Source organism: Panthera pardus, unplaced genomic scaffold (genome assembly GCF_024362965.1).
Source record: "Panthera pardus isolate Hobbes unplaced genomic scaffold, ASM2436296v1 HiC_scaffold_10, whole genome shotgun sequence".
NCBI classification, from domain to species: Eukaryota; Metazoa; Chordata; class Mammalia; order Carnivora; family Felidae; genus Panthera; species Panthera pardus.
In genome coordinates this window covers 39,452,878-39,478,724 of record NW_026526655.1, presented here as the reverse complement: position 1 = coordinate 39,478,724, position 25,847 = coordinate 39,452,878, and the positions used below count along the sequence as shown (strand labels likewise).

The following is a 25,847-nucleotide window of genomic DNA, read 5'->3' as shown; positions in this document are numbered from 1 at the left end:
ACTTCAGCTCAGGTCATGATCTCATTGTTGGTGAGTTCAGGCCGCATATCGGGCTCTATGCTGACAGCTCGAAGCCTGGAGTTTGCTTCAGATTCTGTGTCTCCGTCTCTCTCTGGCCCTTCCCTACTCACACGCATATTCATTCTCTCTCTCTCTCTCTCTCTCTCTCTCTCTCTCTCTCTCTCAAAAATAAACATTAAAAAGAAAAAATACTACATTTCTCCTCCCTAAACCCAAAGCACCAAGGTATTGTTTGGAGTAAAGGTTAGTGTCTAAGAGAGTAGCATCTCATTATTATCTGACAATACTCATTGCAAACTTGAAAAACAATACACAGAAAACAAAGAGTGGAAGTAAAAAGTAGAAGTAGCTATTCTCGCACAATTTTGACTAGGTGTGGGAGGAAAGACTATGCTTATAATAATGTACATCTCTTTAACAAATCATATTTACTTAAATAAAAACATAAGATTTATGCTTCAAACTATGGATTATTCTTAAATGTAATGGTTTATGCTTATGCTTTAGAAGTCAAGACTATAAACTTCAGTGAGCTGTGCCTTTAAAAGTATTGGAAACTTTCAGGTTTTTGAAATTTTGTCCTAGAGTATACTGTGAAGGCAGCATGCATAACTTGGGGAGCGGTTCTGCTGGATAGGTTTGATAGACTATTTTCTCTATTATGGGAAGGAAAATAGTGGCCAAAGGGCATAGAGATGCCAGTTAGGTATCATCTGTAAATGTCTGTCCTTGCTGTCAGCAGTTGAATATGAGAATTTTAAAGGAAAGGGTGAAGAAATGAAACAGTTTTGAATTAGATATCCCCCCAAAGAATATTACGTTCTCAGTGAGTTTAAGCTCAGCAAATGTGGGAAATGTGGTGTTCTTTTGGAGAATTTTATTGGCAATAATAAGTTGTCTTATACTTCAGCATAAAGTAAATGCCAGAAGTGACAAGGTCGGTGGATGGTGACTTTAAAAAATGACCAATGCGTATATTATGGGCATTCGTTTGGGATTTAGGAGGGAACAGATTTTGTATTTACTTACTACACAGCTAGAGCATGAACTTTGTCAGTGCTTGAGTGAAATCTGTGTTACGGATAGCATTATGTTGAATAGAATAATTTATTTGTAGTTGTGCTTTATCCATTAGTTTAAACTAGAAGAATGTTTTAAAAAGTTGAGAATATTATTACAAAATTGCTTGTAAGTATCTGTTTTGTTTTCGTTTTTTCCAGCTTCCAGAAATGTTGCATGGTGATGGTGACAATGAAGAACATGGCTTTTGTCCAGTGGGGCAATTCATTCTTCAGAATTTAGGATTGCTGTTTGGATTTGCCATCATGCTGGTGATAGCCCTCTATGAAGACAAAATTGTGTTTGACCTCCAGTTTTAACCATTCCCAGTCACCATTGTGGATTACGAGAATGTTCCCATGCAGCTGTGCAGCTGTTCCTAGTGCTGTGCGCACATTTTGCTCAAAGAAAAGTCAGTGGCTTGCACTACTTACAAGTTCCATAGATCTGAGCCTAACCACAAAAGACTGGTTCGTGCTCAGTACTGCTTTTCCCTGTGTGAAGGGGTCTTTTAAAAATACAAAGCTTGTGATAAAGAAAGGAGAAAATGGGACTCCATGAACCAATGTTGATATAGGTTTAAGACTTTTAAAAGAATAATCATATAAAACACTAAAGTAGTCTCTTTGGTAGTAGAAACTTCTGTGGCTATGCAGAAATAGAAATTGAACCAAAAAAATCATTTAAACTTTAAAAATATTTTAAATGGACTTCGGGCAGACTTTTCTTTGTGCTAAAAATGAATTGTAGCATCCTTTAATTCAGTTACATATATACATAAGGTAATGGGGATCAACTTGATACAGTTTTGAAACTGCATTAGGTAGGCTATAGGAACTAGAGGAAGGCTCAGGCTGCATTAGAGTATGAATTTAGCATTGGGAAAAGCCCTTATTCTTGAATCTAGAGTTACTATTTTTGTATATATTGGCATAGTGTTTAAACTTGCAGCCTAAACTACTGAAATCTGTGATTGTATGTTTGTGTGAGCTTCAGTTTAACGAAAGATTCATAATGGTTCTTCGTATTAATATTATACTTGGTGTTTGGGTGTTTTTTTCTTTCAAACTTTAATTTTGTTTTTCTTTTGGGATTTTTGGTGGGGGTAGGGAGTTGGGGCATGTGGTAAAATGTTTTTTTCATTCAAAGTGTAACCCTCTAGGAAATATCAGAACAAAGAACAACCCAAACATGATCTAAATACTCAGTTCTCCTACTTTAACAGTACTAACTAGTTATTTGGGAAATTTAAGTTCTAAATGTATGCATTGCTTTACCAGCTTGGCTTTGGAACCTAGAGCACATGCTGTGACTGGCAGTGAGGTAAGGCAGAAAATCCACGTTTACCATGTCCTAATCTGTATGTCCATTAAAATGGTCATGAGGATAATCTCCATCGATACCATAGCTAGCGTGGTACCCGAGTGACTTGGGAGATACACTTAAATAACTCCACTGAAATCACTTAATCATTTTGTGCCAAGATATGCTGTTGGTGCCTGATAGGGGTTGGTCTCTTTTATAGATGCCCTGTTCTACCATAATTGAGTGATTTGTGAGAAGTGCGAGCTGTGTTTATCCTGAATTTTGACCCAGTAATTTGTAGTACTAGTCACATTGCATGTAGCTTTCTGTTGACGTCTTGTGCCACACGGCCTTCATTCATGCCAGGTAAACTGTATTTGAACTATGTGTAGGCAGCTTGGTTTTAATCTGCTTGGCTACCAGTGCGGCTGCTTTAAAAATCTTACTGTTCAAATATTTAAGAGCCAAACTCTTTCCATTCCATTTGCCATGTTTTCATTTCCTCCTCCTTTTCCTCAGCCCCTTTCCTCTTACTTCATGAACTTTAAACAAAAAAATAAAACTTCGAGAGCAGCACATGTTTCCAGGTATTAAGAGTATTGCCAGTGTTTCTTCTTTATGCTGTGAGCGAGGAAGCTTAGGTGTTATTTCCTTAATTTGTGCCTGAATTTGAAAAATTATTTCTGGCTTTTCTCACGGCCTCCTGTAATAAATAGGTTTTTGTTTTTGTTGTTGTTGTTTTTTTTTAACATAGAGTATCTTCAGCATTGGGCACTGAATTAGGACAGCCTTCATCTCATTGCTTGGCCCTTCAAGCAACCTAGTAAAAGGTGCTGTTATTTTATTTAGTACTGCCAACTTCGAGATTTAAAATATCTTGCTTTCTGAACCAAGATATATAATTCATTTTTGCATTTTTATACCCAAGGAAGATTCTGCATTCCGGCATTAAATCTGCTTAATTTTAAAACTTTTATGAAAAGCAACGGTTGGAATATACTCCCCGTCTTAAAGATCTGGTTGAAAACAAACAGGTTCTGCTGAAGTATATAAAGTTTTATATTCTCTCAAAAATGGTATTACATTATCTTCATTTGCTAGATTTTTAAAAACCTGTTAAGAGGGCTGTAACAGTTGCTGCTAGTATTTTGTTAGGGTTCCACCAGTATTTAGTTTTCCTGTCATTCTGATGTATAGTTTCAAGTCTGACCAGACAATCTGAATTCCACTACATTTCTGTTCGGCTCCAACATTCCATTGAGCTTGACCAGTCTAATTTAACATGTGTTTGTTGGAGGTTGTTAATGTTACTTGTACAATGCTGTCACTGTGTGACATCCATATGAATTTTGGTGTATATCACATTGCATTCAATCAGCTGTGATTATGCGTAGAAATACAATAGTAACTAGATGCAGTGTGAATTTTTTCCATTAACAGTAAGTCAGTGGCTTAAATATGATTATGGTCCTGCAAGGTGATACTTGCTAAAATATCTAAACCTTTTTTTGTTGTTGTAACTGAATCATTTTTAAAAAAAAATTTATAAAGCTGGAAATGATCAAATGCTGTTTTTTTCATTGTCAACAGTGGTGTGTCATTTTATGTATGTTCCTAATGCTTATGGAACTCTCCCAAAATAAAGTTATTCAAAAAGAGCAAATATACCAGTGTGTTTTCTTTAGTCTTATTTCAGAACATTTCTTTACACTGAAGCATGAGTCATTTTAAATATAAGCGGCATTTGCACATAAATTTCTAATTTATACAGTTTAGTGAAATAGACTTAAACCAAACTGCTTTATTTTCTATTCCACCATCCAACAAGAAGTTGGAACACAGAAATGGTATCTTCTGATTATGAATTAAGTTGACATAATAATGCTACACCCCGTCCAATCCAGTGCTCCATGGGTTGATCCGAGGGAAGAGTCATGGCAATCACAAAATTCGTAGAATGTCCAGTAGTGGATAATGTTCCTCTCCGCTCACTTGTCTTATACAATGGAGCAACATAACTTGGTCGTTCTGGTATGTCTACCCTCTTGCAGGGCTTTAGCCACATCTGGAAGAAAATGCATAAAACTTGACGTCAACAGTGTTGATATTTACATTTGAACCTAATAGCAGGGTATTGTTAAGTTAGTTCTATATCTGCAAATTTCTATGGCCCAAATAGATCTTTTGTTAGCAGTGCTTCCATTCTCAAGGTATTTAATTTGCAGTTGTTTTAGCATTTTTTATAACTGAAGTATAATTAACAGTGTTGTATTAGTTTCAGGTATACAACATAATGATTTGACAATTCTGTACCATCACTCAGTGCTCACCAAGTAAGTATACTTCCCCCAATGTCACTGACTGACTGTATTCACCATATGGGTGTGTTTTCACATATCGGGATGTTTTCATCTCCACATTTATTTTATAACTGGAAGTTTGTACCTCTTATTCCTCTTTATTTCACCCACATCCCCCCTGCCAACACACCTCTCCTCTAGCAACCACCAACTTGCTCTCTGTATTTAAGAGTCTGGTCGTTTTTTTTTTTTGTTTGTTTGTTTTTTCTTTGTCTGTCTTGGTTTCTTTGTTCATTTGTTTAAGATTCCACATGAGTGAAATCATATGGTATTTGTCTTTCCCTGATATACCCTCTAGGTCCATTCATGTTGCTGTAAATGGCAAGGTCTCATTCTTTTTTATGGCTGAATAATATTCTATTCTGTATGTTATGTATATATAATATACATGTACACATATACACATATATATATATGAGGAACCTCCATACTGTTTTCCATAATGGCTGCACCAGTCTGCATTCCTACCAACAGTGTACGAGGGTTCCTTTTCTTCCACATCTTCACTAACACCTGTTTCTTTTTGATTCTGCCAATTCTGACAGGTATCAAGTGATCCCTCATTGTGGTTTCATTTGCATTTCCCTGATGATTAGTGACGTAGAGCATCTTTTCATGTTTGTTTACCACCTGTAGGTTCTCTTTGGAAAACTATTCAGGTCCTCTGCCCATTTCTTAATTGTTTTGTGTTTTTTTTTTTCAGTCTTGAGTTATAGAAGTTCTTTATATATTTTAGATATTAACCCTTTACTGGATGTAATCATTTGCAAATATCTTCCCCTATTCAGTAGGTTGCCTTTTTTTGTTGATGGTTTCCTTCTCTATGCAAAAGCCTTTTATCGTCCCAATAATTGATGTTTGCTTTTGTTCCCCTTGCCTCAGGAGACCTATCTAGAAAATATTGCTAAAACCACTGTGAAGGAGATTACTGCCTATGTTTTCTTCTAGGCATTTTATTATTTTTGGGTCCCACATTTTGGTCTTGAATCCATTTTGGATTTATTTTGTGTATGGTGTAAGAAAATGGCCCAGTTTGATTCTTTTACATGTAGCTGTCCAGCTTTTTCTCAGCATCATTTTTTGAAGAGATTGTCTTTTCCCCATTATCTATTCTTGCTTCCTTCATTGTAGATTAATTGGTCATATAAGTGTAGATTTATTTCTGGGTTCTTTCTGTTCCATTGATCCATTTGTCTTTGTGCCAGTACCATACCCTTTTGATTACTGTGGCTTTGTAGTATATTTTACAATCTGGAATTTTAATACATTCAGCTTTGTTCTTTTTTCTCAAGATTGCTTTGGCTATTCAAGGTGTTTTGTGGTTCCATACAAATTTTGGCATTCTGTGATAAATGTTGTTGGTATTTTGATAGGGATTGCGTTAAGTCTATAGATGGCTTTGGGTAGTAGGACATTTTAACTATTCTTCCAAACCATGAGCATGGACTGTCTTCCCATTTGTGTCATTTTCGATTTCTTTGGTCAAAATTTATTCCTAGGTATTTTGCTCAAAAGATTTTTTTTTCTTAGTGCTTTCAGAACTACCTTCAGAGCCTATGAGAAAAAATAAGTTATTTCACCTGTCAAAAAACATGTGTTATTGATGTATTCCTCACTTCTTCACCATACTTCTCTGCGGGATGACTTTTGACATTTACAGTAACAACAACAAAATCATACATACTTTCAGAGAGAACCATCACCATTGATACTTAAACTCGTGTCACTGTATTAATTTAATAAAGGCCATTCCCGAAAAATTCTTTTTCTTCTAAGTTTTTATTTAAATTCTAGTTTAACATATAGTGTAATACTGGTTTCAGGAGTAAAATTTAGTGATTTAGGAGCAGAATTTAGTGAGCACCCAGTGCTCATCATAAATGCCCTCCTTAATACCCATCACCCGGTTTGTCCATCCCCTGCCTACCTCCCTTTCAGCAACCCTCAGTTTGTTCTCTATCATTAAGAGTCTCATGGTTTGCTTCCCTCTTTTTCCCATACTATATGTTCATCTGTTTTGTTTCTTAAATTCCACTTGTGAATGAAATCATATGGTATTTGTCTTTCTCTGACTTATTTTGCTTAGCATAATATACTCGAGCTCTGTGTCGTCACAAATGGCAAGATTTCATTCTTTTTGATGACTAATATTCTGTTGTGCATACATACCACATCTTCTTTATCCATTCATCAGTCGATGGACACTTGGGCTCTTTCCATAGCTTGGCTATTGTTGATAGTGCTGCTATAAACATATAGCAGAAAATTCTGAAAGGATTTTGTCAGTTACTCTAGAACTAGATTGCCTCCCCATTTTAGGTGACTGTTTTAAAGGGGTTATAATGTACATTGTGCTGTTCATTTTTTTAACATTTTTTTAAAAGTTTACTTAGCACACGTGTGCACACGCAAGCAGGGCAGGGGGAGAGAGAAGGAGAGAATCCCAAGCAGGCTCCCTACTGTCAGCACAAAGCCTAACGTGGGGCTCGATTTCAGGAACCATGAGATCATGACCTGAGCCGAAATCGAGTTGGATGCTAAACCAGCTAGCTGAACTACTCAGGCATCCCATTGTGCTGTTTAAAACCTACCTGCATTTCTTTATAACTATAATATACCTACATTATTTTTAGAAAGTCATTAGCCAAGTTTGTAGAATGTTAAGCACTGTTAAACCTAACCAATCTCAAAAAAAAAAAAAAAAAAAAAAAACCTCTCTGAATAGAAGAGTAAAGAACAAACTATGTTCATAATGATGAAATAGTGTTCTGTTTCAAAATCTAATTGAGTTCCTTTTCCCAGTAACAGCAGCAGCAATGCTTGAGAGGACATGGCATGACAGCCCCACTGTTCACAGCCTCTTTTAAAAAGGTTTCTCAGGTCAAATAAATATATGAGGGAGTTAGTATGGATGCTAGTCTATATTTTGCCCACATTATTGTGGAATCCATTAAGCAGTTTTTTCGTATATAGTTAAATTTAAGGACTCAAGGTGAGTGTATTCATTTCAGCCAAGAATGCATTTTCTTAATGAGAATTTTTCTCCCTAAGTGACTTCCTTATTCTGGAGATCATCCATGTATAAATCCCTTTTGTATTCATTGTAAGCTACCTTAAAAGAGTTTTCATGTAATAGAAAAATGTTCGATTCCAATCAACTCCTAAAATTACAAACAATTGCCCTGTGACTTTGAATTTCGGTCTCATATTTGAAACTCTCTGCCCATACCTAATAGCATATGTGGCAGGGTTTGTTGCAATTGGCTCTACGCTGGTCCCTCACTGTACCTGGTAGAGCTGCTCTGAGGGATGTTTGCCTGTCGCTAAGCTGTTCCCAATGTCCCACAAATAGTCCGTGTAAATCCACAGCCCATATTTTATTACACCATCCCAGACTGACCTTTTGAAGTGTGTGAAAATCTGTCCGGTCATTTTCTCATGATGTAGTAACAGATGGAAACAATATCTTACATAGCTTAGTTGGCCCATGCTGAAGATAGGTTCCTAGGAAACTTAAGTTTTTATGTGGATGATTTTCATATACTAACCTTTTAGTCTGCAGGTTTCATTTTTAAGTCAAGGTATATATACAATACAAATATGCATGTATTTGTATGTGGATACATATATAGTCAATCCTCATTCTTCCTGGATTCTGTGCAAATTTCATTATTGCTAAAATTTATTCATCACCCTAAAATTAATACTCTGTTTTATGATCATTCACAGGCATGCTCAGAGCCTCAAAAAATGTGAATCACCAGACAAACAGGTTCCCAGCTGAGTTTGAGTCTGTTGACATTCTGCTTTTCTATTTCACCTCTTGTAAATAAGTTTCCTTTTAACGGTTTATTTAATGCCAGGTCTTTTGCATTTTGTTATTGGTGGTGGTTGTGGTGTCTCTCTGTTTAAAATGGCCCCTAAGCCTAGTGTCCAGGTGCTATCTAGTGTTCCTAAGTGCAAGAAGGCTGTGATAGGCATTAGGGAGAAAATAACTGGAGACTTTGTTCAGGCATGAGTTATAGTGTTGTTGTTCGTGAGTTCAATGTTAATGAATCAACAGTATATATTAAACAAGCATTTTTAAACAAATGCAAAACAATGCCATGTCTTGATCAGTTAAAAATGTGATCAGAGGATCATTAGAAACTTAACTTTGTATTTCTCCTAGGAGCTATGGTTTCACATTCACTAATTCAGTGTTGGTAGGAACTTTATAAAATGTAATTACTATAAATGAGAATTGACTCTGTGTGTGTGTGTGTGTGTGTGTAAAATAGTGCTCTCCCACCCCCCCCCCCCAATATTAGAATATCAAGTACTAACCACAGGCACTGTATCATAAAGAATTTTGGGATGGGATTCTGCAAGTTTCTTGATCTTTCTATTCCAGGAAGCTCCATCCAGAAATAATCCATAAATGAAAACACCTAAATATAAAAGAAGCAGATTAATACAGCTGTTTAAATGTGCATATTGAATAACTTTTGAATCTGAAATTCCTATTAGTGAAATTCCTATCACCTCTGCAGATGATACTAGGGCAGCACCCTAAGGCTTGTTCTAAAGTAAAAGCAATATTCTGAGTGCTTTGTCTTAACATCCATATTCTAAGAATATATTTTGCCTAGTTAATTCAATAGTAAGATAAGATATGGAGGATAAAACAGAAAAGGATTTTATTTAAAGAAATTTTTTTTAACGTTTATTTTTGAGAGAGACAAAGCACGAGCAGGGGAGGGGTAGAGAGAGAGGGAGACACAGAATCTGAAATAGGCTTCAGGCTCTGAGCTGTCAGCACAGAACCCGACACGCGGCTCAAACCCATGAACTGTGAGATCATGACCTGAGTCAAAATCAAGAGTCAGAACCTTAACTGACTGAGCCACCCAGGTGTCCCCATCAAATTTATACTGTCAATTGGCCAGTGATTATAATGTTAGAGGCCATGAAATCTGCAAGAAAAGCTCTTACTGTAATTGTAGGGATCCAGTGGCTTCTAGGCAGCACCTGAGCAAAATACTCTTGCACAGACCTCTAATATCAGGAAAGTTAATTTTCTCCTTTCCTTCTAGGATTTATTCTCATTCCCAGACCTCTCCTTAGTATGTATGAGAGAACACATGGAGAGGCGTTCCCTCTAAAATGTAATGTTGTACACTAACGAAAGAGCACAAATGAGGAAATCACTGAAACTCCGATCAGTTGTCAGACCGTCCTTTTGGTGTAAAACCTCAGGATTTGAATATAGGTATATACACATAGAAACACTCATTATAATGGTTGCACAGATGGGAAGGAAGCAACGTGGCACCTAGAGAGACTGAGGTCTTTGTTCCTAATTTTTGTGTGTGACCTTGAGCAATTCATTTAACTTTAGACCTGTTTAGTCATCTGGGAACAACTGCAAAACATTTGTAAAATAATGCCTACTTTAACACCTCTACAAGGTAGACAGAGTCAAATCAGTTAATGTTGGTGAAAGCACTTTGTAAAATAGTATATAAAAGTCCACTTGGACCGTGTTGTCCAACAGGACTTTTTGTAATGATAGAAGTATTCTCTGTGTTTCCAATATGGTAGCCACTGACTATTAAACACCTGAAACATGGCTAATGTGACTGAGGGACTGAATTTTCATTTTAATTACAGTTTATTTTTAAAGCCACATGTGGATAATCCAGTAATGGCTATTGGGGTGGGGGGAGACTTTTTCCTCTCTAGGTTTTAACTGATGGAAAGAATGGTTGGAATAAAAGGTCAGTTTTATTAACTGACACAGCACTTGTCCAGTAACATTTCAAGTTTTACTTGGTACACCTGAATTGCAAAATGCATCTTGAGCCTGGAGTAACATGGAGGGTAGACCTGCCTGAGGGAGAGACAGATCAGTCTGCAAGCCTATCCTATATATTAATCTTTCCAGCCAGATCTAAGTCCTGCAGGACAACCACAATACTAGATGGGAATAGCAGGGCTTGGGTGGCTCAGTTGGTTAAGCTTCAACTTCAGCTCAGGTCATGATCTTGCGGTTCGTGAGTTCGAGCCCCACATAGGTCTCGGCTGACAGCTCAGAGCCTGGATCCTGCTTCGGATTCTATATCTCCCTCTCTCTCTGCCTGTCCCCTGCTCACACTCTCAAAAATAAACATTAAAAAAAAGAGAAATGAATGATTAAGCTAAATAAATACTCAGTTTAAAAAAAAATACTAGGTGGGAATAGGGAAATAGAGGAGACTAAAAAACAGGTCCAAGACCTGTTTTAACACCCTGCCCCACTGACATGTAAGCATAGCCCAGGAATTCTCTGGTTTTAACCAATTAGATTATCTGTTCCTCGCTTGGGAAACAAAGATAATGTCAGAGCAAAAGAGTTCATTTCAACACCTAAGAAAAGTGGTAATAAGGATAAAGTTTTCTCCAACCCAGTAACAATTTTATAGGAAATGTGATGGGGATATTCAAACGCATTTTTATTTCTCACAGCCAATACAGGCCGCATGGAAGACACAAGATCTGAAAGGATAGATGGGTATTAACTGGGTCCTGATTCAAAGCCGCTCCTACCCTGTGAGTCACACCTTTTGCCATCCATGAGATGTGGTCATCATAGAGTCAGGTCTGGCTTCTTCAGCCCTTCTCTTCAGGATTATCTGTCTCCCTTCCTGCTATGTAATGCCCTTCGCTGGTGAGTCCCCCATTAGGACTAGTAATTCAAAGAAGAGGAACCTTAGCAAGTACAGCTGGAAAGTAAGATTCCAAATCTATGTGGATTTACAGTGGCTTTGTGGCCACTTTATGAATCACTTTAAGAGTGCCCTTTTTCATTATGTTTAATTTAATCATAGGTAAATAGGCTCACTTCTTTGTGAGCCCCAGAATGCAGGGACGGGTGCACACTTAAGTGTGTATAAAAAAGACAGGCTGGTGGAGTGGTAAAGATAAAGAAACTGGGAAAACATTAGCCCAAGCTTTTCTCAAATGGGCTCTGGGATCCTCCCATGAGCATCCCATGGGAAAGTTGTTCCCTGGGAAAAGTCTAGTGCTCCAAATCATTCCATGGAATCTTATTTTTGTTTTGGTAATTAGGTTGGAAGGAAAAAGCCAGGAATGACAAAAAGGCTAAATTGTGGATATCTGTGTTTATTGGTAAAAATGTATGTGTGTGTGTTTGTGCAAAATAATAAAATGCGTGATTTAGTGAATATCTACTAGCTATTATAAATTAAACCTTGGCTGATACTTTAGTATTCAGTAAAATGGTTTAACTGATGACTATTCTTTACTGCATGATCTTGGACATGAAATAGTCCTTATTTATCTTTAAGTTGTACTTTATGCTTGCTCCACTGTTTTCAAGATAAGTTTGGATTTTAATGTATTTAATAAAAGCAGTTGTGAGTTAAATTAGTAAGTCACAGTAAAAAGAAATACCAACTACCTTGTAAAATGTCTAAGTTCAGTGTATAATGATTGGCAATTCAGTAGTTTGATCTTAAATATTAACTAGTTTATAAACTGCAGGCAATGCTTTTAGAAATTCGATTCTTTAGCTGAGTTCAAAAACCTATAACTCTGAGGGACACCAATACTGCCTAGCCTTCAATCCAAATGCCATCTTCCCTGCCTTTTATCATAATGATGAGGAGAATTTAGGGGAAAAAAAACCAAAACATTGCATCTGAATTAAATACTTAGGAATCAATCATAGATTCTTCAAGGAACTTTCCTTGAGAAATGTAATGATGTTTTCAAACTTTTACTTCTACAAAAATATTCAGCAGGCCTTAGAGAAAGCTAGCTAAGCATAAGAGTCAGCCTGCAGTTTGCTTAACTCTGCCCATTGCTAGCTGTGAGACGTTGGGCAAGTTACTTAACTTTCCTGAGCCTTAGTTTTGGCTGAGTATAATGGGGATAATAGCAATATCTATTAATAACCTAGGGTTATTGTGAAGAGCTGGGCAGTTTCTGGCACCTATCCGTGGTACAGAGCAACTCTATACCCTTCCTTTGATTTGCTTTTACCCAGTTTAAACTCCTTTTTCCCCCCTTCCTACTTAGTTTGAACAAAATTATCCTTCACGGTATATTGCTCATCTATATTTTGACTTTTATTAGGGTGAAGGAACTCAAACGTCTATTTATTGACATCTTTTACAGCATGTAATATAGCGAGCTGTACAGAGAATGTATTTTTTAAAAGGCTTATATAATTAAAGGAACAATAAACTAGGCAGAAGGTTGTTAAATACTCTTCAGGCATTTAATATGCCCATTCTGTGTGTGTTAGGAATAAAAATATGTGAAGGATTAAGTCCTTAGAAACTCTAATTTTTAGAGGAGAAAAAGCTAGCAAAGAAGCATGAATGTGTCCAGTGAGAAAAGGAAAATCAGGAGAAACAAAGGGAGAAGGATGTCTCTTAGAAAGAGAAAGTTGTCAACTGGTAAGGACTGTTAAGAGTTTAAGATGAAGACTGATTTCATTTCATGGGATATGTCAATATGGAAGTCATTACTAACTGAAAAGATCATCAGTTGATTGGAGGAGATGAAAGGTAGGTGGAAAAAAGGAAGTGAGAATCCGGAGAGGGTATGTAAAGACAATTCTTTGGAGAAATTTGCTTTAAAGGGAGTAGAGACATGGGACAGTAACTGAGGGGATGTGGATGTTAAGACACTTGGAATTCTTTGTTGATGTGTTTTTTTGTTTTTTTAAGTTTCATTTAAGTAATCTCTACACCCTATGTGGGCCTCAAATTCATGACCCCGAGATCAAGAGTTGCGCACTCCGCTCTTCCAACTGGTGTCCCTGTTGATTTGTTTTTAAGATGACAGATTGTGAAGAATGTTGCAAGTTCATATGAATTTCTTTTCCTCAACTCTTTGAGAGTAAGTTACATACACAATGGTTAAAATGGTAATAGCTGAGCAAAGTAAGCAAGAATGTTAAGCCGTTGTTCAGTACCTAGATATAAACCAACTCATTCTGTCACTGCACTTACCATCTTCTGGAGCATGCTTATACTCTTTGTCTTCCATCACTTCATAGTCAAACCCAAGAAGATCAATGGGGATGGTGTGTTTCCTGGCATAGTTCTGCTGGGCACCAGTCAGGAAGGCTTGTGTGAAGAAGAAGCCAGAAAGCCAGAAGACTGGAGGAGGGCCAACCTCATACCATTGCTACAGTGTCAAAGCACAAGTGTTCTCAGGCTAGAGCCTTTCAACTTCAAATACAACACTGCTTAATAAAATTTACTCCCCAATGCTCCCCCTTATTATCTTTTAGGTAGATCAATAAATGAGCTAACACTTTGAGGAATAAAAAGCTATACTGTCAAGGTTTTAAAAAGACACTTATTCAGTGTTTGTTCTGACTTCAATTTCATATCCATTGGACCAGCTAGAGGATCACAGTGTGAGTAAAGGCAGAAGTAAATGTCTTTATACATGGTCAGTGATTCCTTCCAAAAACTCCATACAATAATGAATATCTAGTATATGTTGCACATATAACATGTTACATAGTTGAATAGAAGAGATCCATATAACACCTGGTAATGTTTTTTCCACTTTTCCTCTCTAGTCATTAGTGTCTAGCAGATTATTCCTTTGGATGTTTTCCCACCTACTTTACCAAAATACAATGAAATCCAACACATGGAAACACATTATTATACAAGGAAATTCCAAAAGAAACAGGGTATAAGCTAATTGAGTACTGACTTTAACTAAACAGTAAGTTATAGAAGTCTAATGAATTTCAAGAACTTTTCCTCATTAGAGTCCAACGTAGATCCTTCATCTTTCAAGAACAATCTTAATGTTTTAGTATCAACTCTAGTATAACAGAAGACCTGTGTTATGGAAGGGAAATTTAGCCATTTTACCCCTGCAGAAATTTCCTCATAGGCAGTTTTTGATGCATTATGTACAGCATCTAGGACATTAATACTTCTAGTGAACATAATTGTTAATAAGAAGATAGTGAAGCACCAATATTACCAGATAATTAGGAGGCAGTCTTCTGCCCACTCAACATTTCCAAGGCAGTTAGCCATTAAGACTTACTGTCTTGGGCTGAACCAGCAGTCTAGTGATTTCATGACCTGGAAGAATGCTGGACAAGGAAGAGATCAGGCTTCTTGCTAGTAGCTTCTCTGGCTTTCAAAGGTGCTCTGTTCTAGAAATCTATTTTAATGCTTAGTATTTAATGGAAAAATAAACATAGCCAGTTGTTTTCCCTCTTCAAGTGTCACTGATTTGAATGTCTAAGCTAATTGAGCATGAACACCTACTCTCAGAGATTCTACTTCCAACATTAGTATCTTGACAGTGAATGGAACAGTTACATAAATTATATGCAATACTGAGTAACGGTCATTAGTGCCTGAGATGCACAGAAAACTAGAGTCATTAATGCTCCTGGCATCAGGGATCCTGATTGAAGAAAATGAAATCAAAAGAAACAATGTATGATCATTTAGATGAACTCACCTGCAAGAATTTTAGTCTCGCAAGGAAGTCATTTACATAGCTCCCAAGTGGTTTAAGGCTTGGGTATGATTTACCCATCCACATTCCTGGAATTTTGACATTCAGAATACTGCTAACCACTTCTTCAAGATCTGTAGACATTACTACAAGCCCCTGAAACACATTTAGCCTTGGTTAAAATGATAGCATTGCTTTTGGACAATCTCTTCTTAAATGCCTTTTTCATAATTTGCCTGTATTTACAATTGTGATTAGTTGAGTCACATAAGCAGAAACTGAGGAATATGTTCTTTTACTGCCAGTAACTCATGCAGTCACTACTGAGTTATTCCTTACGAAAACATTGACAATTTTAACTTTAATCAAATTTTCTCATTGAAGTATAATTGACATATAACCTGGTAACAGTTGACCATTGAACAACATGGGTTGGAACTGTGTGGGTCCTCATGGATTTTTTTCAACAAATGTATTGAAAAACTTTTGGAGATTTGTAACAGTTTGAAAAAACTCACAGATGAACCAATTAGCCTAAAAATACTGAAAAATTTTGGAGAAAGGTGTTGTAAGAATACAGTATATAATACATATAACATACAATTGTAAGTTAATTGACTATACAATGGCTAAGGCTTCTAGTCATCAGTTGGCTATTAGTAGTTAAGTTTTTGAGAAGTCAGGAGTTATGATGATTTTAATATTTGTATATATTGTAAAATGATTATAATAAATCTAAGATGTCCTCATACAGTTTTTTTTTTCTTGTGATGAGAACTTTTAAGATTCACTCTCAGCAACTTTCAAATTTGCAATACAGTATTAACTGTATTAATAGTCATTATGCTGTACATTGCATCCCTATGACTTTTATTTTATAACTGGAAGTTTGTACCTTTTGACCTCCTTCACTCTTTTGCCCACCCTGGAAAGTTAACACTTAGCAACTCACTAGCTATTAAATCACAGCCTAACTTTGACTTACTTTACTACCCTATTAACTGGACAACTAAGGGGCACCTGGGTGGCTCGGTTGGTTGAGTCAGCGTCCAACTGGCTCAGGTCATGATCTCACAGTTCTTGAGTTCGAGCCCCATGTCGGCGTCTGTGCTGACAGCCTGGAGCCTGGCTTCGGATTCTGTGTCTCCTTCTTTCTCTGCCCCTCCCCTCCTCATGCTGTGTGTTCTCTCCCTCAAAAATAAATAAATGTTAAATGGACAACTAATACATCTCTATCCTGCCTTCTTGAAAGACTAGTGATTAAAATAAAATTAGAAAAATCTTATAAAATGCTTGCAAAAGTTAAAATATCCTGGAGTCCAATTGTGAAGTCTAATTGATCTTATCCCATTTTGTTACTTAAGTAAACTCTATGCCCAACGTGGGGCTTGAACTCACATCCCCGAGATCAAGAGTGGCATGTCCTACCAAATGACCCAGCCAGACGCCCCAATCTTATCCCATTTATTTATTTATTTATTTATTTTTTAACGTTTATTCATTTTTGAGAGAGAGAGACAGAGCATGAATGGGGGAAGGTCAGAGAGAGAGGGAGACACAGAATCTGAAACAGGCTCCAGGCTCTGAGCTGTCAGCACAGAGCCCGATGCGGGGCTCGAACTCACGGACCACGAGATCATGACCTGAGCCGACGTCGGACGCCCAACCGACTGAGCCACCCAAGCTCCCCAATCTTATCCCATTTTGAATCACCGATGTACAGATGTTAAAACTTCAAGGCCCTTGAAAATTATTGCCTCATTGATCTTCCAATTGGGCCAGTTGCCATCATCATTTCTCTTTTTTCTATAGGTGATAATTTTACTCCCAACTAACATGGAGAAGATTTTAGAGTATATCTAATGGGTTCAACACCCACATTTCATTTGTCTCCTTCCCAAACCCACTAAAACAACAGTAAAAGGATTTATTTTTTAAGGGCATAAGCCCACAAGTACAAAAAAAACAGGGAAAGACAAAAATGACAACACAGTTTTGGGAGCTAGATAGCATATGGACTGTTGGTAGATGATGTAGAAGTCAGGAGAAAACCTGATCTTACATTAGCAAAGGAGAAAACTAAGAATCAACTAGATATTACAGAATACCCAAAACTATTTGGAGTTGATGGGCCTAAATGAAAGTGAGGAGTTGCAGGTGGTACTAAATGAACAGGGTTATTGAAATCTGGCTTAGAAAACAGATTCCTGGGACTTCTTTCACAAATCTGCACATTGCCTACCTTGAAACAGGTAATGAAATGCTCATTCAAGGAAAGGAAAATGAAGAAATCCCTGGAAGGATGCCAGGCTCTGTTGGAGTCACATTACCATCCTGACGTTGGGAATTAAGCGAATGCATGTACATTGAGATGCTGAGATTCCTGAGGCCTCTTTCCCCTTTCCCCCAGAATACTGGAGACCAGGACTTTCTCTCCCAGGTAGGATATAGGAAGAACCAGGTCAAGGAGAAAGACATGATACGGAATGCTTCTTAGCCAAACGGCGCAGTTAGATTAAACTACAGCCAGCCTGGTAGACTCCTCTTTCAATAATAACTCACATTCAAGCACTTTTCTTCTCCCATGCTACTATTAGAACCAAACTCAGCTGGACTAGTTCAGTAGCATAATTGGTCTCTGCCTGCATTCTTGTTCCCCTGCAGTCCTTCCTGCAGTGGTCAGAGTGAACTTTTAAAAATGTAAAACAGATCATTTCACTTCATTGCGTAAAGCCCTCTGAAGACCTCTTCTTACTTTTACACTTTAGAATAAAATTCATGATCTTAACCATGGCCAACAAGGCCATCATGAGTCTGTGGCTTCCTCTCTCTGTCCTACCATTTTCCTCATGCTCTTTCCACGAGCCTACCCTACTGTGTTCCCAGACCACGCCAAGCTTGTTCTTATGGCCTTTGCACTTGTTATATCCTCTGCCCAAATGTTCTGTGGTTTGCCCTTAAGGTCAGGCCTCTGCTCAAGGGTCAGCTCCCCAGAGGAGCCTGACTCAAAATGACAGAATTTCCCACCCATCACTCTCTATTCTCTTATCCTTTATTGTTTCCATGGAACTTACCACTTAATGAAATTATATATTTGTTTTTAAATTTTTGTCTCCCTTATAAAAACTTAAGCTCTATGAAGGCAACAGCTTTGTGTTTCTTACTCCTTAACACTTTTTCTTAGCATGTATCCTATCTAGCAAATTATGCTAACATACTCCATACTTGATTACCCAATCATTAACTGTCCCCCCTAGAATTCTATCTGTCCTTCAAAGGCAAGGATTTTGCTTCTATCCCCAGAATGAAGGATAGTGCTTGCATAGAATCTCTCCCCAATAAATATTTGCTGAGTAAAATGAATGATCAGTTTATTGCCGTGACTTTTCTTTGGTATATTTCCCCTTACCTTGATTGCCTTTTGAATGTTAATGCACGATTCCCTTATGGTCTGCAACAACTTATTGAAACGCCCCATCTCTTGGACAAGTACGGTGTTCATGCTCTGAGTGTAAGTTGTCGGGTATCTCCTCATTGCAGCCTCAACATCAAAGTTGTTTGGAAGTTTACCCAAGATATCACCAGCAACCTCACTTACTACTTCATCTGATGATTTTGCACCGGCATCTGCTGAACGAGACTGTCAAGAATTCAAATGAAAAGTCAGAAATCCTCATAAAGGTGTAGGAATTGCTGCGTAAGAAAACTCCTAAAGTAAATTTTGTAAGAATGAGTACCACTCTATTCTACCGATGATTCTTCTCCACACAAGATTTATTCAAGTGATGGAAATAGGCATGGGGGCAGAGATTCAGGAGAAAACCATTGTTAGGGAGGAGGAAGAAAAGAGCACCGACAGTGCTTACAGGCCAAAGAGGGTCTGGAGGAAGCAAATATGTGGTACATTGTGCTGTCTGGGTTGAGGGGGAGGAGTGGGTGCTGCGGGTAGAGGGAGCAAAAGCATTTAAGTTGGTGGGGTGGTGGAGGGAAAATGGACAATAAAACCCAGAAGAAGGAAGTCTGATCTTGCTTTGAGAAAGCTTGCCACAAAATATATTTGCCAATAACTCTGGTGCCTACTGGTTGCCAAAAGCAGAGATATAGTTTTGTCCTTGAACCAGGAGGGCAAAGAAAATAAGCTCGTCTTCTCTAAGCAGTTGGAAGAGTTATAGAGAAAGGCAGACTTTAGTGTTTCACATTGGAAGGAAGGAAGGGGAATTTCAATTTTTATTTTTTATGTTCATAGTGGCAGGGTGTAAATGAATCTATATTTTCTGGAAAAATCATTTAAATCCTCAGAATAAATGAATGTGTGTGCACACGCACGCACGCTGAGAGAAAACAAGCACAATTAGAATATAAATGAACATATCTCCTATTTTTCCAGCCCTAGGAAATTTTGTGCAGTCCTATGTTCAGATTTGGTGTTTCCTGGTTTCTTTACTGAAACCTAGGCATAAGCACAAGAACTCTGCAAAAGTAACAATTCCCAACTCTGACATTTCTTGTTCTAAGTTTTTTGCCGTTCTAATTTTTAAAGGTATTTTAAATCCATAATGCAAAAGTTTTGTCATTGTTAACTTGCTCTCCAAACTCTGCTGTTCTGGTCTCTTTGCCTCTGAATTGTGGTAAGCCGATGTAGAATCACTGGACTACTTGCCTACCCATTACTATAATTGTACTTGCCAATCTGAGTCTGAGGGTATTGAAAGAGGCTGTTTAATTACATACTGAGAAGATACCCCATGTGTATTTAAACTTATTTGTTTGGTTCTGAGTCATTCTCTGTTGGAACGAACCCACTGTTTTATGTATTCTGTAATGTGGCACACCCCATCAACTTTAAATAAAGCCAAAAGACACAATAAATGTCCTGTTTTCAGACTACTGTGTATCACGTGTGTCTAATATTCCTAAAGACCTACTTATTCATGTCTGTACATATACTTTTGTACTCGGGCAGTGACTGACTTTTACTGGTATTATTAACATGTAAAAATGGGCGTAAAAACAGTCTCTGTCCTTTTTGCTTGTTAGAAAATGTGATCTTACAGTAGATCAGACCTAGGAGTTCCATGGACTTTTCCATCAAGGATAGCACACCATTTTATCCTGCTAATCTTCTAGTTTGTTTGTTTGTTTATTTTTTTTCCCCAGCATCTCTTATTATCTGCCCTTCTAGGTCCTACCCATCTTTAGAAGCTAGAAAGAAGAAAGCTCTGTGATTCAGAACACAGATTCTGGAGCCAAACTAGTGGGAGTCAGACTGCTTGGCTTTGATTCCTGGCTTGAAATTGTACTGGCTGACCTTAAGCAAGCTACTTAATCATTCTGTATCTGTTTTCTAGCTGTAAAGTGGGAGTAGTTAGCCCTTACTTCACATGATTGCTGTATGTATTACACTGTTATACATGAAGCACTGAGAACTATTACCATTATTACTCTGACATTCCATAAAAGTAAAAAAGATCAGCTAGAATTTCAGTTAGTAGGATAATTCACTTGACCGAATAAGCATTCTTATTAAAATTTGACTCAATCACTAAGGGAACTCTGGTCGTTTGGACTCATTTGCTTTCAAAAACCAAAAACAAACAACTGAGCACTTCTTCTGAAGGACAAAAAAATACAAGAGAAGATCTCTTAATAGAAGAGCAAGATTAAATACTTTGCATTCAAATATACGGACTTGTGCCCATGGTATGCTGAATTCTATTGCCTTAGATTACTCTCTGACATGCCCTTACATTTACATCTCACAAATGGAGTTGTGTGTCTATGGCGCGTCAACTGTATCTTCCTCCTCAACCTTTTTATACATTTTATACTTACTACTGCAATTCCATTCTTCATTCTTTTTTTAAAGTAGCATATAAATAATTCCTTTTTATGTTTATTTATTTTTGAGAGAGAGTGAGAGAGAGAGAGAGAGAGAGAGTGCACCCACGGAGGAGGGGCAGAGAGAGAGGGGGACAGAGGATCTGAAGCGGGTTCTGTACTGACAGCAGAGAGCCCGATGTGGAGCTTGATCTCATGAACCATGAGATCATAACCTGAGCTGAAGTTGGACACTTAACTGAGCCACCCAGGCGTCCCACAATTGTATTCTTTAAATAGTATGTAGGGGTGCCTCGGTGGCTCCATCAGTTAAGCATTGGACTCTTGATGTAGGCTCAGGTCATGATGTCACGGTGGTGAGACTGAGCCTAAGCGTGGAGCCTCCTTGGGATTCTCTCTCTCCATGTCTCTCTGCTCCTCCCTTGCTCCCACATGTCCCTCTCAAAACAAATAAACTTTAAAAATAAATAAATAAATAAATAAATAAATAAATAAATAAATGTTATGTAATCTGATAAACTACTGATGTAAAGGAAACTGTTTCTATGTAAACTAGGCTAAATGTTCTGGAATATTTGAAAAAGATAAGTCATTTTAAAAGCTGCTGTTGATTTAATAACAGACCAGAAAACGGGCAAAATTCTAGATGAATTCCAGCATCAAACTGCTTCCCAAGTATCTTTGATATTCTTCCACTTTAAAGGAATTAAAAAGGGACGTAAGATATAATGCACTTGGACATGATTTATGCAAGAAAGGCAAAATGGAACTCCTAGCAGCTGAATGGTACTCAAAGATTCTTTCCAAATCAAACATGGATGAAAAAAAAAAAAAGCCATATGTTCATGTACTTGCTGTTTAAGTTCATATTTAAGGTACACAGGGATTTTTTTTCTTTTCCTTAAAATGGTTCTCACTTTAACAGATGGCACATGTGCTTGGCCAGCATCCTTTCCAGCCTCAGAAGCCAGTTCCTGTACCGATCACATACCTGTGTGAGAAGAATGTTATCAAATAGCAGTTGAGTTTCTGATTGATCTTTAGTGATATCTGCATTGGCATTCATCCCAAAGATTTCTGGTGCAGGGTTCAGCGGCAGAGTCTTTGTGTATTCGATGTAGCTTTTGTGCTGCAAAGATGAATAGCCAAGAGTCAGGAGGCTAGAAATCAATTATTCTGTAGAACTTTCTCAGTGAAAGAGATAATTTTCAATACTCAAGTTATTAAGTGGATGAGCCTGTGAAACTGGACACCGAATGCTTTTATTTTCTTTCAACCTGGGGCAAAGTTAAAAAAAAAAAAAAAGGACACATTTAGGGAGAAAAAGAAAATGTTCTGTACAATTGGAATGGATTTTAAAATGGAGAGAGGGATATCTTGGCCATCTCATTTAGAAAACCTTCTGGAGAAATTTTTCTATACCACATTTGATGATGATTGTTCTTAATTTATTGCAATATTTTCTTTCTCTTTATTCTGATTTTTCTGTTTACTCGTGATAAATCCATGTAATTCAAAAAGTAAAAATTACCCCAATTTTTATTATACTGACAAAGTCGCCATTAACGTATCATTTTATGTACATACACACGTTTTACGTTTTATTTACATGGACTTCTGTCAAAATTGCATACCTTTCTTTATGCTCATATAACCATACAAACATTCATATACATATATAGTGGGTGCAGGTGGGGGATTGGTCACTGATGGTTTTTTGAAACGGGTCATGTTACATATACCTGACTTTATCTTGCCTTTTTCTCACTTGACAACTCATCACTGGAGATCTTGATACTCATGGCCCCACACATGTTGACTTGCTCCACTCACTTAGTGACCTAAGCTCTGGGACTGATTTTCTCTTCGTCCCCATTGACATCTGCTCTCAGCTAACATTAATCCGAATGGATGTTAGGGTTATGGTATGTACCTCTGTTGTATGTGGTCATATGTTTAGTTTTCAATATGTATCATTTTGACTTTTAGGAATAAAATGAGAACCAATGCAATTGTCCTGGCAGTCCCTAGAAGTCTAGGGACTTCTATCTATCACTTCTAGTCTAAAACTGTGTGATACACATCTTCCACTAGGCAGGCCTGGAAAAAAGAGCAAAAGGAAATGGACTCTTGCAGAAGCTGGTTGTATAACTCTCTTCCCCTTTCTACCTGTGTGGCCTTGAGCAAGTCTTTCAACTTTAGTGAACCTGCTTTCTTATCTGTACAAAGGACAGAGTAAGAATAGCGATGTTAATTCGGTGCTCTAGTGAGATAAATACCTATACTGCATTGTAAATAATTAAGCATGATCTAAATATTAACTATTATTAATATTATTTTATTTATTTTTTGAATGTCTATTGATTTTTGAGAGAGACAGAGACAGAGTGTGAGCAGGGGAGGGGCAGAGAGAAAGGAAGACAGAATCCGGAACAGGCTCCAGGCTCTGAGCTGTCAGCACAGAGCCAGACGGGGGGCTCGAACTCACAAACCATGAGATCATGACCTGAGCCGAAGTTGGCCGTTCAACCGACTGAGCCACCCAGGCGCCCCTGCTTTTAATTTTCTTGAAGGTCGTACTCACATCACCAGAAGGAGGGACGAAATAGATGCCACTTGAGTCGAATTTATAGTCTGGATTTTGAACTAATTCTGTGCTAAAGAATTTGTTTAGAATGCTACGCAGCGTGCGCCGGTCCCAGTCGTCGGTCACCCTGCCTCCGTAATTGCATTCCCCGGTCATGTACCGCAGAGCGTCATAAGGCAGTTCCTAGAATCGAGAGTTAAAGTCACTCAACAGCTAAGAGTTCTCAGCAGCAGGTTAAGCAGAGCTGTGGTTCCTGTTTGCACATGTTATTAAATGAAACTGCTTACAAAAATTTGTATTAAACACAATCTCCCTTTATATACTTCACTGCTAATTGTTGCAATTTCCTCCAGGGTCTTTGTCACCTTGTGTGGCTTGTCATTTTCATTCAGTCAATGCCGAAAACAGAATTCATCTAGTAACTTGTGCACTCACTCACTCAACCAACACTAATGGACCACCTACTACATGCCAGACACAAAAGGAGACCATAATTCCATCCTTGAAAATTTTGCATTGCTGAGTGACATTCAAAACAAATCCAATATAATTCAGAGATGATCAGTGTTAACTTCCTTCACCGCTTTTTCAGATCCCTGCATACTTTGCCAATTGGAATCACTGTAGAAACAATTTTGCATATAATTTTCCACCACATCTCCTATTATGAGATACTTTTTACCATTTCATGAAGTACTCTTAAAATATTTTAATAACTATCTTTTATAGGGAACATTTCAGTTACTCCTAATTTTCTGTTTTCTGTTTCGTTAAATATACTTTTCTTAAAATTTTTAATGATTCTTAAATCTAGATTCTTGAAAAGGAAATTACTATATCAAAGGTAGGGAGCTGATAAAAAGCAATTGATTAATGTCACCAAACTGCTTTTCTGAACAGCTGCAGCAATCATGGGAATCAGTTTAAAAATTTTTGCTAATGGTTGCCCAAAGATAATTAATATTGTGTCAATTTGCATTTCTAGAATACCAGTGAAATTCATCATTTTTTCCTGTTTAATAACACTTGTTCTGTGAACTAGCCTTCTACTCATTTTTTTCAGTTAAACTTTTAATAGCTTTACTTGTATAAGCTGTTTTATAAGTTGTCCTTTTTAAACAAATTTGTGGAAATTTTTTTCCTTTTACTTTGTTTTTTCATAATATTCTCTGGTGTGAAGAATGTAAAAATGTTTATGAGTGCAAAAGTACTGATTGTTCATCTAGCAATTTCTTTTCTCCTCAGCATAAATACTTACACATCCACCAGCAGTATAGAGAATTCTATTTCTCACTGCTCTCAACAAAACTGAGCATTATCATTTAGAAGAAAAAGTTGACATTAGACAATAAGATTGTTTTTAGGTTATTTTTAAAATATACATATTTTTATTTCAAAATAATCTCTACACCCAACAAGGGGCTTGAACTTACAACCCCACAACAAGAGTCTCATGCTCTACCAACTGAGCCAGCCCATTTTTAAGTGCATTTTACTTTTTACTGTGATATAATTGACACAAACATCATATTAATTTGAAGTGTATAATGATTTGGTATTTGTATATATTGTGAAATGATCACCACAATGTGTATTTAACATGTCATTACACATGATTACATTTTTTTATAAGAACTTTTAAGATCTATTCTCAGCCGCTTTCAAATATGCAATACAGTATTATTAACTATAGTTACCACGCTGGACATTACATACATTGGGTTATATTTTTGACATTTACACTTTAAAAATATTTATTCAGCATTTGTATTTATTTTGAGATAGGGAGGGGCAAAGAGAGAGGGAGAGAGATAATCTTATGAACCCGTGGGATCATGACCTGAGCCAAAATCAAAAGTTGGATGCTCAACTGACTGAGCCACCCAGGTGTCCCCCTACTCTGTTCTTCTTTGTGTTTTCCTCATTTGAATGATTCTAATTATTATTATTATTATTGTTATTATAACGTCTTTACACAGATACTAAAACACTTGGTCAGATAAATTTTAGCTATCTCTTCAATTTTCTTTTCTTTTTATTTTTAAGATGTTTAATTGTTTATGGTATTTTTGATATAGCAATGTGTTTTTTTGCTTATTCAATTTAAATTCTGGTTGGTTAACAAACAGTGCAGTATTCGTTTCTGGAGTAGAATTCAGTGATTCATCACTTACATACAACGCCCA

General features: G+C 37.1%; 2 protein-coding genes across 6 annotated transcripts in view; one reads left to right on the top strand and one right to left on the bottom strand.

Moving 5' to 3' along the window:
* Positions 1-4,048, top strand: part of SLC39A10 (solute carrier family 39 member 10) — a 145,682-nt gene extending 141,634 nt beyond the window's left edge. For all 5 annotated transcript variants that reach the window (XM_019428314.2, XM_053906770.1, XM_053906751.1 and 2 more), the window contains one exon: positions 1,242-4,048. In XM_019428314.2, coding sequence (XP_019283859.1) covers positions 1,242-1,400 — 159 coding nt within the window. In that variant the 3' untranslated portion in view covers positions 1,401-4,048. The remainder of the gene's footprint in view (positions 1-1,241) is intronic.
* DNAH7 (dynein axonemal heavy chain 7) overlaps positions 3,121-25,847 on the bottom strand; it is a 263,621-nt gene continuing 240,894 nt past the window's right edge. The window contains exons 60-66 of the mRNA XM_053906776.1: positions 23,659-23,844; positions 22,066-22,203; positions 18,646-18,876; positions 15,240-15,392; positions 13,748-13,925; positions 9,072-9,175; positions 3,121-4,450 (exon numbers count right to left, since the gene is read on the bottom strand). Of these exons, the coding sequence (XP_053762751.1) occupies positions 4,244-4,450; positions 9,072-9,175; positions 13,748-13,925; positions 15,240-15,392; positions 18,646-18,876; positions 22,066-22,203; positions 23,659-23,844 (1,197 nt within the window). The 3' untranslated portion in view covers positions 3,121-4,243. The remainder of the gene's footprint in view (positions 4,451-9,071; positions 9,176-13,747; positions 13,926-15,239; positions 15,393-18,645; positions 18,877-22,065; positions 22,204-23,658; positions 23,845-25,847) is intronic.